Raw genomic sequence first — 15,969 nt, 5'->3', positions numbered from 1 at the left:
CAACGGAGACCCGACAGGAAAAAGGTCGAGTCTCCCGTGCAGGGAAGAGATTTAAAAGTTTCCCCCGCCCCCCACATATACACAGTTAAAAACAGTATTAAAAAACGCGAACCACTACATTTAACACGACAACAAATAAGCTCTGAACTAGAACAGACTATTATTATTATTATTGCACTACATTTGTTTATTATTTGCATGTGTGTATATATATACACTGAACTTTTGTTCTCCAGTTATGTACTATGTTTACATATTCTGTTGTGCTGCTGCAAGCAAGAATTTCATTGTCCTATCTGGGACATATGACAATAAAACACTTGACTCTTATCTTGTTGACATCTACCCTCTGCTGTTCTCTGGTAAAGACTTTTTAATCTCCAAGTTTGTCTGATCTGTTGTACATGTTCAAGTTATTTTACTTTCCGCACCAGAGCTTTTTTATTTCAGTAAAAATATAGTTTATCATTTTCATTACAAACTTTAAAAAATAATCTGATGCTTTGAAACAAATAATTTGTTTACAGTCATATACATCAGAATTTCCTGAGTTAAATTTCTAGGACTTTCATCCTTTTTCAGTTTCCCTGAGGTTGGCTTTAAAAAATGCTTTAACTTTGGTTAATATTGTTGAAATACCAATCATATGTTTCTTTACAGGAGCTCCATTGGGTGGTTTTGGAGGAGGCACTATTACAAGAGGATGGCGAGGAGAGTTCTGCAGATGGCAACTAAATCCAGGAATGTATACTTACGACACTGTGATTGAGAACCAGGTATTTTTGGTTGTCCAAGGTGACACCGAAACTTGAGGTTGATTTGTTTTCATAAATTATTGGTGGCAAGAATTAGGATATCTTGGTTGCATGATTATTTTATCATATCTTTATTGAAACAATGAGTGGTGGGTTATAAAACTTTTTAGCTTTTTGATGATGTAGTATCTTAAGAGTGATCTTGCAATGAAGTTAACAATTTTGTCAGTGGATGTCATGAATAAGGCTTTTAAACAACTAATTTTATTTACCCGATGTTGGTTATGGGAATAATCGATAAACATTTGGTACCTGAGTCTTAATCATGAAAATGTAAAGAATCTAAGCGATGTTCATTTAATAATGTGTATTTAGTTTAGTTTAGAGATACAGTGCGGAAACAGGCCCTCCGACTCACTGAGTCCACGCCGACCAGCGATCCCTGCACATTAACACGACCCGACACACTCTAGGGACAATTTTTACGTTTATACCAAGCCAATTAACCTACAAACCTGTACATCTTTGGAGTGTGGAGGAAACCGAAGATCTCGCAGGTCACGGGGAGAACGTACAAACTCAATACAGACTGGTTAATTCCTATCTTCGTTCAAACGCTAGACCACAGCCTTCCCATTTTCACACATCCCACTCACATGTTTCCCCTGGTGGCAATAAACATCTTCTCGTCGCATTTCCACCTATATTTCCGAAGTTATTAATCATTAAAATTTAAAAAACGGCCAAAACTGCCTTCTCACGGACAGTTTCCAGCCTTCTCACAGTGATGATGTCACAATGCCTCTCTCAGTGCATCAATCACAATGGGCTCTCCAGCTGGCTGCCAACTGCCACAATGACATAACAATGGGACGTTGCCAACGGTAATGAGGTTGCCGTCCCTCTACCAATATCTGAAGGGGCTGCTCATCAAGTTCTGGTTGCATTTTGGTCCCACGATCCTAGTTTGGGCACAAGGCAGGGAGTGGGGATGGCTGATCGGGGGGGGGGGGGGGGGGGTGGGACGACTCTCATCGGCCTTGCCTAATTAAAGTTGCCTTGCCTAATTAAAGTTGCCTTGCCTTCTATATAATTAAAAGTCTAATCTTGACCACTTCCTGTTTGTGCTTTATATTGATTTTAGAAAAAACGCTACCATGTACGGCTGTGATTTTTGTCCATCTTACTCAGAGTCCCCCTCTGCTCATCGGGTGCAGAGGATTTTTCCCATCGATAAAAAATAAAAGAGGTATCAGTGTTTAAAAAATGATGAGATTCTCTCTCCTGTCAATCACGCCATGAAGGCCATGACCCTTATGGTGGGAGGGGGGGAGGGACTATAAAACCCAGAAGTGTGGGCGTGGCTCGGTCTCTGCTAGATGGAGGAGGGAGAGGTCACGACTCGCTGTCTTTAGTGGCCTTGCACCCTGCTTGAAGTGGTAAGAAACTGCACTTGAATTTGGTGGCCTTGCACCCTGCTTGAAATGGAATAGTCATGAGTCAACTGTCAGCCCACCAGCCGTGAGTGAGCTGCCAGCACAACAGGCTTGAGTGACTGAGCCGCCAGCCCAAGAATCCATTCGGCCCGCAATGTCCATACTAGCCCTCTGGAAACCAGTCCCTTCAGCCCACAACACCCATACTAGCGCGCCAGAAATCCACCCCTTTCCCCTGTGCATTCCTAACCCTCTTTGAATCTTTCCTCTTCTTTGTAGGGAGGCACATTGTCATAAACAGGCCCTTTGGCCTAATTCACCAAAGTGCTTTCCTTGAATTGCTTTACTGAGATACAATGAGAAGCTTTGTTTTGTGTGCTCTGCAGGTAAATCATACCATGCATGAGTACAATCAAGCCATATACAAGGACAGCAGGTTGTGCAATAGGAGAAAGAAAACCGTGCAGAATATAGTTACAGCTACAGAGAAACACTTGATTAAAGAGTACAAGAGCCTCAACGAGGTAGACGTGCAGATTAGGAATACATCCTTTGAGCAATTTATTCAGAGATTGCTAATAAGGTTATCCTGACCTAGTCCATTAGCTTGCATTTAGTCCATATCCCTCTAAACCTTTACAATCTATGAACTTGTCTAAGTGTCTTTTATGCATTGTATTTATATATACCTCAATTGCTTCCTCAAACAGTTTGTTGCACATATCCTTCACCCACCAAGTCTATGTCCTTGAATTTTCTGATGTTGCTTGCCTATGGTCTTATCTGCACCTAAGAATGTGAATATGCTGGTTGAAAGATTAGGGATACAATCTCGCTCTTCAAATTGCATATGAGGAAAGCAAGGAACAAAAATGTAATCTCCAGTATCTTGTTTTTGGGTGGCATCCATAGTTTACTGACCCTGTAGAAGTTTAATTAAACAAATATTTATTCTCTTTGCTTTTGGTAAGTCTTCTCATTAGAAGGACAAGTTTGAACCGCAAACAGATGCAGGGGCGGAAATCGCTTTTAAAACATGGGGGGCACACAATTTTCTGGTGGCCCGATGACAAGTGTGCATGACAAGTTTTGACAGCCAACAATTTTATCTCCTCCCACCCCCCCACGCACGTGCACATCTTACACACATGCGTCTTGCACACACACGTCGTGCACATTATTAACAAAGTATGACATTTTCAGAGTCTTCTTTTCAGAGTCTGAGCCAGCTGACCATGCAGCGTGCAATCGGATGGGAACTGATTGCAAAATACATGTTTCACAAAATATGGGGAGGGGGTTGTCCCCCACCTCTCAAAACTCGGGGTGACGTTTTCCCCCCCCCCCCCCCCCCTGGGATTTCCACCAATGGTGCCCTCCATAATGCATGGAACAGACCCATCAATTATTTATGTGTCTCTATACTCCACAATTTGAGATTTGTAATAGAATAAATCACATGTGGTTAAAGTGCACATTGTCAGATTTTTATAAAGGCCATTTTTATACATTTTGGTTTGACCATGTAGAAATTACAGCAGTATTTATAACTGTCCCCCCATTTCAGGGCACCATAATGTTTGGGACACAGCAATGTCATGTAAGTGGAAGTAGTCATGTTTAGTATTTTGTTGCATATCCTTTGCCTGCTTGAAGTCTGCGATTCACGGACATCACCAGTTGCTGGGTGTCTTCTCTGTTGATGCTTTGCCAGGCCTGTATTGCAGCCATCTTTAGCTTATGCTTGTTTTGGCGACTAGTCCCCTTCAGTTTTCTCTTCAGCGTATAAAAGGCATGCTCAATTGGGTTCAGATCCATTGATTGACTTGGCCACTCAAGAATTGACCATTTTTTAGCTTTGAAAAACTCCTTTGTTGCTTTAGCAGTATGTTTGGGATCATTGTCTTGCTGTAGAATGAACCGCCGGCAAATGGGTTTCGAGTCATTTGTTTGAACTTGAGCAGATAGGATGTGTCGTCTATACACTTCAGAATTCATGATGCTACTACCATCAGCAGTTGTATCATCAATGAAGCTAAGTGAGCCAGTCTGACAATGTGCACTTTAACCACTTGTGATTTTTATTTCTATTACAAATCTCAAATTGTGGAGTACAGAGGCAAATAAATAAATGATTGGTCTTTGTCCCATACATTATGGAGGGCACTGTATCCTAAAGCTATGTGATGTCCTCTGGTACACCTTTATTTAAAATCTTTGTTAGTGTTGGTAACTAATTTTCTAGCATGGTAACTCTTAAACTGACCTTTCTTTGTATTTCCAGTTTACTGTTTGCTTAAGAAAGAATGGAACGACTGTTTATCAACAAGTCCTTTCAGTTGAGAGGCCGCACAAGCTCCAGAGTTGGAATTGGGGATACTGTGGAGAGTATGCTTTTTACCACGCCCTTTATCCACGTGCTTGGACAATTTACGAACTTCCTGGGCAAAATGTAACGCTGACATGTCGGCAGATATCTCCAATTATTCCTCACAATTATATGGTTAGTACTGAAATACTGTCAGAATTTTAAGTTTCCAATGTGAATTTTGAAAGATCAATAAACCTTTAACGTGAAAGGACATGTAGATGTTAGCTGACATTTACTGAATGTTAAATGTATTTGAAAAAAAAGATTTAAATCTATTTCTAACTGGCCTGCTGCACTGATTTGCATGCACATAGGTCTTTTTTTTAACAGAAAGGCATATACATTTTTTTATTACTAGGCTTTGAGAATTATTTTATTTTCTTAACATTTGAGTTGACCTTGGATGTGGTTAATAGTTTGACTGGTGATGACAGTGCAGAATATTTTCAGCACTTTTTACTTCTCATTTTCACCATTTGCATTATTTTTGAACACTTTGATGTGGTTAATGATTAAGGAATCTATTGAAGGGAGCAAAAGTCTCACGATTGAAAACTATCATTGCAGTAATGAAGCATCGGAGCACTCCCTGTGCATTGCTTTGAAAGCAAATATAACTATCTACTAATCTGGAGTATTTTTACGACTGTTTGTTGCCATTTTTGTATGAAAATTAAGTATAATTTTTTTAAATTGGGTTTTTAGTTGCAGTTCTTTTGATTCTCCTTTGTCAGTTATTTTCATGTGTTTACTTCATAGAAAGGTAACGAGGCCTTTGAGGCTCTCCCTTGATCAGTAATATGAGACTGTTTTGTCCATGTACATCAGAAAGTGCTGTGTTTTTAATCTGAATGTAATACCAACCAGGGGTGGAAAACCCGGGGGGGGGCCAGAGGGGACACTCCCCCCCCCCCCCCCCCCCATGTTTTGAGAGGTGGGGCACATCCCCCCCCCAAGTTTTGGTCATCCGGATTTTAAAATCTCCGCTTTCCGCGAGACAGTGGAGGTGGGACTGCTGATCGAGGGTGCCGATTGGACGAGAGAGACGTCAGTCAGCAGGCAATGGGGGCGGGGCATGATGATTCAGCGCAATGACTGGAGTGGGGGGGGGGGGGTGGGACTGAGGATATGGTGCGGTGATGGGAGGAGGGAGATGTGGCACAGACCTGTGCCTCATCCATAGCCAGGATCTATCCCGGCCGGCTCTCCGGCGCTGTCCCGTCCCCACCCGAGTGCCCCCCCCACGGGTGACCAGAGAGGTCGGGAGTTAGACGGGCGCGGTGCCCCCAGGACCACAGCCAGCGTAGAGGAGCAGCGCTAAACCCAGCTCAACTCTGCAGGTGAACCTGCCTGGGCTTGCGGGAAATATGGCCAGCGTGGAGAAGCAGCGCTGGTATCCCGTCAGTCCAGTCAGGGCTGCAGGTTAACCCGGCGAGACAGGCAGAGTTGAGCTCCATTTAGTGCTGGATTGTGCCTCCTAAGCCTCGCGCATGTGTGTGTGAGTGTGCGCATGCACGCGTGGCCGCCAAAAAATTGTGTCCCCTCTGTCCCCCGGTCCCCTCCATATTTTGATAGCGAGTTCTGTGCCTGATACCAATGCCCTGAATGTCTGGTTATTTGCATGTTCATTTGCTGTGTGCAAATTGGTTAATAATTTCACATTACAACAGTGACTATGTTGTGGGATTGCAATGTTCTGAGGTAAGAAAGCTTGAGTATCATGGAGATACTATTGTTACTGAAAGATTCTACACATAAGGAGTTGGGATAGGTGGGGAAAGGTTTAGCTCAAATACATCAGAGTTTTGGATGAGCTGAAGCTAGTAGAATATTAAAATAGTTAAATCTGGAAGTGGGGTTTGAAGAAACGTGCTAATGTGCAATTTTATTGAGCAAAAGCCTGCTTTGGGAATTTGGGTCTTGTGAAGATGATAAAACTTATTGATGTTCATATGAAATTTGGCTCTGTATCCATAGCACTTTGTTGATGGAGACCTGAGAATGGAGGCATAGATGGAATTGCAGAAGTTTTAGCTTGATTGTAGCAAGAACAGATCCACCCGTGATTGCAAAGAAAAATAGGGTTGGGTGAAAAAGGATCACCAAAAATAAAATCTGGAAGATGATTAGTTGCAACCTCCATTGCCTTTATCCAGTGTTGTGGGCTATATTGGATGAAGATTTAATGAGTTTTGAGTGAACATTGAATTTGCATTATTATCCCTTTCCAGAAATCACTCAAAGGGTTATAATTTGCAGGGTGGATATCAGTATTTTGTGTCAAACTCTGTCAGCTTTTCACTCACTTAAAACTGCAAAATGTCAGTTCCAACAGTATATATTTATTTTAACTATATCCATGCAGCTCTTCCCAAAAATGTCTCATGACCGAATTAGACAACCCAGTATTTTTGCCACAAGTACTTCTGATCTTCCCAGTGATATATTTTGAGTTAATGGAAGCATCATGAATATGAGGGGCAAATAATCTCCACCTGATCTCATCGCAGACATCTCAGATCTCATCTCACACCATTACTTGGATAGAGTTGATGTGGAGAGGATGTTTCCACGAGTGGAAGAGTCTAGGACTAGAGGTCATAGCCTCAGAATTAAAGGTGGTTCTTTTAGGCAGGAGATGAGGAGAAATTTCTTTACTCGGAGGGTGGTGAATCTTTGGTATTCTTCGCCACAGAAGGCTGTGGAGGCCAAGCCAGTAAATATTTTTAAGGCAGAGATAGATAGATTCCTGATTAGTACAGGTGTCAGAGATTATGTGGAGAAGGCAGGAGAATGGGGTTAGGAGAGAGATAAATCAGCCATGATTGAATGGTGGAGTAGTCTTGATGGGCCGAATGGTCTATTTCTTATGACCATATGATTACTTTATTCTGATAAAAAGGAATTTATTCCTAAACTGTGCTATTGACTATCTAATTGAGCTAGTCCTCTTCCCTGCCCTTTCCTTGGTTATGATAATTTCCTTTGTCCTATCAAGAGTTAGATTTAGCTCTTAGTGCTAACGGAATCAAGGGATATGGGGAAAAAGCAGGAACTGATTCTAGTTGATCAGCCATCATCATATTGAATGGCTATGCTGGCTCGAATGGCCTATCCCTGCACCTATTTTTCTATGTTTCTATCTATTCCATGTCTCTTCTGTGGCGTATTGGTTATCAATGCCTGAAATGTTTTGGTACAAATATGGCCTTTCTGCCACTATACCCAACTTTCAGCCTGTGCTATGACTTTGCTTGAAAATGCTGTATTATCCTTATCTACATCGCTTCCCCCCCCCCCCCCTCTATTGTCAAATGAAATTGTATTTTTGAAAAGTAAATGGTATAGAAAAAGCAATGCAATGCACTTAACTTCAATATCCCTTGCCCCTCAGGACACTAGTTTACCAGTTGGGGTCTTTGTATGGGAAATCGAAAACCAAAATGAACATGACCTGGAAGTCTCCCTTATGTTTACTCTGAGGAATGGTACTGGGACCAAGGATGATCAAAGAGGGGGTCACTGGAATGAACCGTTCCATTTGGATAAAGAAGAGAGCATTTCAGGAGTGTTGTTGCATCACTGCACACCTGTAAATGGCTATACAATGGCAATTTCAGCAAAACACACGGTGAGTAAGTTACATCATATTACTCTTCCAGCCTTCAGGATAACATTTGGCAACAATCTTGAATTTTTATTGAACTCTTTCTTAAATGAATTTATCACTTTAGGCTGGATAACATCTGGACATCCACTGTTTTATAGAGTCAATGACAGATTAATTAAAAATGGACACCGACAGGAATGGTTTGGGAAAATTGAGATAGTATTCTGGAACCTGGTTCATGTAACCTACAGGACAAAATGTCATAAATAGTGAAGCAGAAGAAGATAAACTATGGAGAGAACAAGAGGAGTTGGCTTTAGTGTATGGTTGTTCTGATGAGGTGGCAACAGTGGTCAAATGATCTCTTGTGCTTAAAACATTCCTTGGCTTTAATATTACTAACAATGTGACGTGGACCAAAGGCATTGATTTGATAGCCAAGAAGGCTCTACTTCCTGATGAGACTGAGGACATTTGGCATTTTTCCAATGATGTCTACAAACTTCGACAGATGCACCATTGAACACATCCTGTCAGGTTGCATCAGAGCTTGGTTTGGGAACAGCTCTACCCAAGTCAATAAGAAATTGCAGGGAACTGTAGATGTAGCCCAGTCCATCACACAGACAAATCTTCCCACCATTGTCTCTATCTTGGGGATGGTCCAGTGGCGGTTCGGCAGCGATTGCGGTGCCGGAGACCCGGGATCGATCCTGGCTGTGGATGAGGCGCAGGTCTATGTCCATGCGTGGCACGGCTGCCGAGTATTTTTATCGCTTGTGACCTTTAACAAATCCCATGATCCCATGTGTTTTTCGGAATACCGAACTCGCTTATTCTTGATTCAGAAACTTCTGTTTTTTTAATTCCTTAGTCCAGGCTTTTAGATTACATTAGGGATGTAACCACTATGCTACTGTATTCATGTCCCTGGATACCAAGACTCTGAATTTGTTTGCATTGTTGAAAGCAATCAGTCTTTAGAGTGGTTGATGAATGTGAGGATGTCTTAATTGGCCATGTTGGCTTTTTGTTGGCTTTCACATTGCTAATTTGTTGGCTTTCCCAAGTAATCACCCATGTTTGGCTCGTCTCCAGGTATTTGAAGAATTTCTTTAGTCTGACAATACAAACGTGTAAATTAAAAACACGAGTAGGCCATTAGCCCATCAAGCCTGATCTGCCATTTAATAAGTACATGAGGCATCTGATTTGAAAGGATAGCCAAATTTAGTATGGTTATTTTCATATTACTTTGTGGAAGGTTGTAATGTAAACATTGTATACCTTCTTCCTATATCAGTGACTGGGGTGGAAGATTATAACCTACACGTGGTCCATCCTGTTTAGACCAATTTTTGATTTGATTTGATTTGATTCAATTTATTGTCATTGCACTTTTCAGTGCAACGAAATGGTTTAGCCTGCAGTCATAACATAGAATAAATAACAAACACTCAACACAGTTTAAGTCCCAAAGTCATTGTCTCTTCCCTCCTTGCTCTCCCTCTGCGCTGAGGCAATCCAAGCCTCCAATGTTGCGACCCCGCCGGGTGATGGTAGGTAAGTCCCGCGGCTGAATCCGTGCTCCGCAAACGGGCCGGTTCAAACTCCGCGGCCCGGGGCGGTCGAAGCTGCCGTCCTCCAGTCCAGCGGATGCAGCTGTAGCTGCGGGAGCTCCGGAAAACAGAACTCGAGCTCCCGATGATGTCGTCCACTGGTCCGCGGCTGAGCCTCCGAGGCTCGAGGGTCGGAAGTTGGGTCGCCCTGCAACCACAGCCCCGAAGTCGGCCAGCCTCGCATTGGTAAATCCTGGCTCTGCCTCCGCAGCCTCGAGGTCGGTCGCAGTTGGAGGCCGCCAGCTCCGCGATAGGCCTCAGCGCAGACGGACACGGAGACGGGGGATACGGCAGGAAAGGTCGCATCCCCCCGAAGGAAGAGTCAAAAAACATGTTACACCCACCCCCCACACATACACAACTAAATAATGCAAGCAACCCAACGTGCAGAAACTTATAAACAGGTCTACCTATGACCTACATTTAAGCTGTGCACGCCATACGCAAGAAGAAGAAGATATCAGTGACTGAGAATTTGTAAATTGAGTAATTGGTTGTGAAACATTTTTTGTTTCCTGGGATCAAAACAGATTCTAGATAATGCAAATCTAGCTTTCTGTATTCAGATTGCTGTAGCCACCTTTTGAAGTAGAAGTGAGAGAGCAGTACTAGCATACACAATTCTTCAATAGTGACTGAATATATATATATTTATTACTTGAATGTTATATATATATATATATATATATATATACATATACATATACATATACATATACATATACATATACATATACATATACATATACATATATACATTTATATATATATACATATATACATTTATATATATATACATATATACATTTATATATATATACATATACATATATATATACATATATAAGATTGTGTTATAAATGTAGTTTGAATCAATTTTTTTCTTTAAACAGCAAAGTGCAACAATTAGTCATCAGACTGATTTTAATCCGAATGACTTGGGGCAAGACATTTGGACGGACCTGCTTCAGGATGGAAAATTAGATTCTCCACCAGGTAAGTGTACGCTGAAGTACTTTATATGAACGTTCTTGATTTTTTTTTTTTTTGCTTCAATTCTTTTTGAAATCTTTCTTCCATTTAAACAATATTACAGTTATTGTGCATTTGTAGATGGCTCAAAATGAGCATACTGAAACTCTACTAACATTCATTATTGTTTCAATTATAGCCTTGTACTAAATATAGTGTTTTTTCAGACCTTCAGTAATATTTGCTTATAATCACATAGACAATTGCTTTTATTAGTTTTTGAGCAATTTCTGACTGTCTACCCCATCTATGCCTCACGTAATTTTATATATTTCGCAACCACCAACGTTCCAGAGAAAACACTTTTCACTGTACCTCGGTACACATGAAACTAAACTAAACTAAATCTCAATCCAAGTCTATCCAACCTCTTCCTGTAGCTAATACCCTCTCATTTAAGCAACACTCTGGTAAACCACCTCTACATTCTCTCCAATAGCTCCACCTCCTTCCTGTAATTGTGCGACCAGAACTGGACACACAACTCCAACATAACTGTATACACAACTTCAGCTTTAACTTAACTGAACACCTATAAAGCTGCATCATGACATCCTGGCTCTTATACTAACAAAACTTGACCAATGAGGGCAAGCATTCCATGCACTGCCTTTAACACTCTATTTACTTGGGTTGCCACTTTCAGGGAGTTATAGATTTAATCCACAAGTTTCTTCTGTGTAACCTCTGCTGTATGTTAGCAATTTGTTGGCAAGAACGTCAAAGGGGTGGACCTCCACTGTTTCTTGCATTTTATCAAAGAAATATAAATGAAGGTATCCTTGTGGTCTGAAATGGATGACATTGGTTAACTGCTTAAAAATTCACCTGCTGCAGTTATGCCCACACGCTTGACCTATCAAGATTTTTCAATTTGTTGCTTTTGTCTACAATGATTGCTATACATTCTGTGTCTTTGGTGATTCTTGATTGGGTTAGCTAACTTTTCAACATGTTTTATTTATTAAGCTTCAGTGTTGATAATTAGAATACTTGTGTAACATCACCAGTGCAGTTGATGGTGGTATTCTTTTATGCTTGTTTAGCCTGTCCTTGGTTGTAAGTTGTGCAAGAAGAAACTGCAAAAGCTGGTTTAAACCGAAGATAGACACAAAAAGCTGGAGTAACTCGGCAGGACAGGCAAGCATCTCTGGAGAGAAGGAATGGGTGACGTTTCAAGTCGAGTCCCTTCTTCAGACTCTACCTGAAACATCAACCATTCTTTCGTGGTGGCAAGTTATTGGGTTTAGGAGATGCAATAGGAATAACCCAGGCAAGTAGCTACTATTTATTTTGCAGATGGTACAATCTCTGGTTATGGTGCATCAGTCGTGAAGGGAATCGGCGTTTCGATAAGCAAAAATGGGTTGTTCATCAAGTGGGTTGCCTTCTCCTGAATGGTGTCAAGCTGATTATGTTGTTTTGCTCATCTGGGCATCTGGGGAGTGTTATATCACTTCTATCTTGTGCATTGTAGTTGGTGAAGAGACTTGTAGTGTCAGAAACAAAGTAGCTTCCTGTTTCATACCCAACTTCTGATTGCATTTGTAACCACTACATTTATAGAAACATAGAAAATAGGTGCAGGAGTATGCCATTCGGCTCTTTGAGCTGATCATCCTAAATCAGTACCCCGTTTCTGCTTTGTCCCCATATCCCTTGATTCCGTTAGCCCTAAGAGCTATATCTAACTCTCCTGAAAACATCCAGTGAATTGGACTCCACTGCCTTCTGTGGCAGAGAATTCCACAGATTCACAACTCTCTGGGTGAAAAGGTTTTTCCTTATCTCAGTCCTAAATGGCCTACCCGTTATTCATAAACTGTGACTCCTGGTTCTGGACTGTCCCAACATCAGGATCATTTTTTTTGCATCTAGCCTGTCCAATCCCTTAAGAATTTTGTTTCCATAAGATGCCCTCTCGTCCTTCTACATTCCAGTGAATATAAACCCAGTCGATCAATTTCTTAGTTTCTTAGTTTCTTACTTTCTGAATTGATTTTTTTTAACTTTAATCTTTTAATTTGGAAATAAATAAAATGTACGGTTAACTGTATTCTTCAGTCCAAACAACAAATTGTAGATCCAAGGTTTCTAAACATTTCTGCTGTTTACAAAAACTCTTTTTCAATATTGTCGACATCCAAAAAGTACCCAGTTGGGCAAATCTGCCCACAATCTCAGTAGTTTGGCCCATAAATCTCATTCATTTGCTTTTATTCACACTTCTACTGACTAAAGTCAAAAGTGCAAATATATCCTTCCAAGTGCTCTGGCAAATATTTACTTAATGCTTAACCAATATCTCAAATCATCCAGTTATTTTCTCATTGTAAGATACATGCAGATTTGTTACTGAATTTTCTGCATTACAAATTACAACACTGAAAAGTGCTTTATAAGATTAGAATATGTGTTTTCCCAGCTTATTTTGATCTTCTTGGAGGTTTCCCCTTTTTTTAAAAAACAGGACATTAGCTGTGACTGTGTGAAATGTTAATGTAAATGAATGTGTGATGATGAATGGAATTGATGCAAAAAGTCATAGAAGGCTGAATATGTTTTACAAAAAAAACAGGTGATCATGGATTTTCCTGGGATAAACCTGTGTGCTGGAACCGTTTCCTTCGCTACCCATTAAGTTATATTCCTAATGTCAGCACAGCTTACCTATGCAGGGTTTTGCGACAAGAAAATGACAAGTGATATCGGCTAAAAGCATACCTGATCAAATATGAAAGATGAGTCTGATAATCGATCAGAGTTGTCATTTGAACAAGTACAGTGTAGTGAAAATCTTTGCAAACACATGGAATCGGCATGATTGTTTTTTCAGTAGCTTTATGCAGCAGGTTAAGAAGTGTTCAAAACTTTTTTTGACCATGCTTTTCATTTGGGATTAAGTAAGTAAATGGTAATTGCACTGTGAGCAATATTTGAATCGTCATCCCTGACCTTTCTCGTCAGTTGAACTATCTGCTGTTTTTTTGTTAAAATGTGTTAAGACAAGTGTGCTGAATTGGGCAATGTAACAACAAATTTGAGTGTTTCTTTTTCATTTGTGTCCCCCAGGTAAAAGTAAACCAACAGAAAAAGGACAAATTACTGCAGCAGCTGTTGCAGCTACCTGCAGTGTTCCAGCAAAAAGTCAAGGTGTTGTTGAGTTTTGTCTTGCATGGGATATGCCCAAGATCTATTTTGGATCGAGAGAAAAGGAACATGCAAGGTAAGAAAAATCAGAATTGGGTACACATTTGCTTGTGAACACATGACTAGCTTGTATGATTTTTGGCCTTTCAGACCCCTTTGTCCAATTGTTGTATCAATGGGCTATAGTCATTAAGAAGTTAAGCAAAGTTTCGCTATTTCCCTTTTGCAAAAAAAAACAAAGGAATAAAACACTCAAATGGCTGCATTTGTCTCTTCACTTGCTTTATCATGTAATCTTTAAGAGACAGCGTTGTGTTGATGATCCTCCCTGAACAAGACTTAATTTAGTTTGAGATTCCAATGGTATTGGATCAAAACTAAAGTGTGTTATATTAACCAGTTATCGTTACTTGCAGATCTCATCTGTATGTTTACGTGGTCATATTCTAAATGTATCACAAAAGTCGATGTTCATTGTTTCTTATCCAATTAATAAAATATTTTGTTAAATCCAACCCTTGAAAGTAGGTCATTAGAGGAGATATTGTTAGAAATTATCTTGTCGTGGTCAATGCTTTCAGCTGTTGAATTAATATTCAGTGGGTCCAAATTTTATTTTCAAAGTACTTTTTTAAATTCAAATTAATCGGGATGTTTATTACATTAAGGAGACTGAAAGCATTGGAGAATTTGCTGCACTTTCTATTAAGTTGAGTTTTGTTTCTAGATGGTACACCCGCTTTTTTGGGACACATGGTGAAGCTGCTCCTGCTTTAAGTCACTACTCGTTAGCTAATTACAAACAATGGGAGCAAAAGATTGATGATTGGCAGCGTCCAATTTTAGAAAATCAGTGAGTATTGAAATATTAAGTACTTGTTTTTAAAAATGTTTGAGCTAACCATTTGAGCTCAAATGTTTTCTGGAGATTATGATGTTCGACAAACATTCTGTCAATTGTTGCTTATCAAGATGTGAAACAAGTGTTACATTTTTATCCCTAGATATTGAAATTGTCATAAAGGTTTAATACAATCTCAAGTATTTGAGATTTCTATGGGCTTCCGAAGTTAAGTTTGAATAGCAAGTTTATTGGTATTGTGACAATTAGCAGTAACTCCCTTACTAATGCCCAAGTTGGGTTTTGCCTGGACTGCTTAACACCAATTTGGCTAAACATAGCACAAAGGGCTGCATGCCAAGTAAGGTGCTCACACCTTCTTCTTCTTGTGTATGGCTTGCACAGTCTAAAGTTGTAGGTCAACTTGTTCTATTTGATCTTATTTGATTGTGCACGCCGGGTTGATTGCATTCGTCGAAACAGGGCGGACCACATGAAGGTTGCAATCTTCCACCCCATGCTCACACCTGAGGTACAGGCAGAGAATAGATGGGTGGCCAACAGGAAAGGGAGTGCAGGAAACCCCCATGGCAATTCCTATCCTTCCTCTCCAACACAGGTATACTCTTTTGGTCACAGTTCAGGAGGGGGGTGTGACCCATCAGGGGAGAGCAGCAGCAGTTGGGTCTGTCGCACTGGGCCTGACTCAGCAGGGAAGGGTCAGGCAAAGCCATAGTGATAGGAGACTCGTTAGTTAGGGGGACAGATAGGATATTCTCTGGGAGCAAAGAAGACTCCAGGATGGTATGTTGCCTCCCTCGTTCCAGCGTCCAGGATGTCTTAGAGTGGCTGCAGAACATTCTCAAGGAGGAGGGGGGAGCAACCCAAAGTCAGTGTCAACCCAAAGGATATGAATTCCTGTGGAGTGAATAGGAAGGATGTGTTTATTTGCTAGATACTATTTAAAAACTGCATTCTGTAGGTACCTCAAGTGTTTCTACCCATTATCACATTGAATCTCCCATTTCTGAGTTGGTGAAAGTATCTCTTTATTTCTGGTTAACTTGTAACTATTTGGTTGGATGTGCCCAAAGCTGCATTGATATAAACATTTTCTTGATTTTTTTTCCTTTAACATAGAACAAGGTTTAGGGT

The 15,969-nt window shown here is 40.5% G+C and overlaps 1 protein-coding gene across 1 annotated transcript in view; it reads left to right on the top strand.

Moving 5' to 3' along the window:
* Positions 1–15,969, top strand: part of gba2 (glucosylceramidase beta 2) — a 59,424-nt gene that overhangs the window by 16,518 nt on the left and 26,937 nt on the right. Inside the window, exons 4-9 of the mRNA XM_033031514.1 lie at positions 661–776; positions 4,476–4,694; positions 7,957–8,193; positions 10,685–10,787; positions 13,896–14,049; positions 14,701–14,826. Coding sequence (XP_032887405.1) covers positions 661–776; positions 4,476–4,694; positions 7,957–8,193; positions 10,685–10,787; positions 13,896–14,049; positions 14,701–14,826 — 955 coding nt within the window. The remainder of the gene's footprint in view (positions 1–660; positions 777–4,475; positions 4,695–7,956; positions 8,194–10,684; positions 10,788–13,895; positions 14,050–14,700; positions 14,827–15,969) is intronic.

The sequence above is a fragment of the Amblyraja radiata genome, chromosome 1 (genome assembly GCF_010909765.2).
Source record: "Amblyraja radiata isolate CabotCenter1 chromosome 1, sAmbRad1.1.pri, whole genome shotgun sequence".
NCBI classification, from domain to species: domain Eukaryota; kingdom Metazoa; phylum Chordata; class Chondrichthyes; order Rajiformes; family Rajidae; genus Amblyraja; species Amblyraja radiata.
The sequence above is the reverse complement of the archived record's forward strand: the minus strand, read 5'-3'. Positions and strand labels throughout refer to the sequence as shown.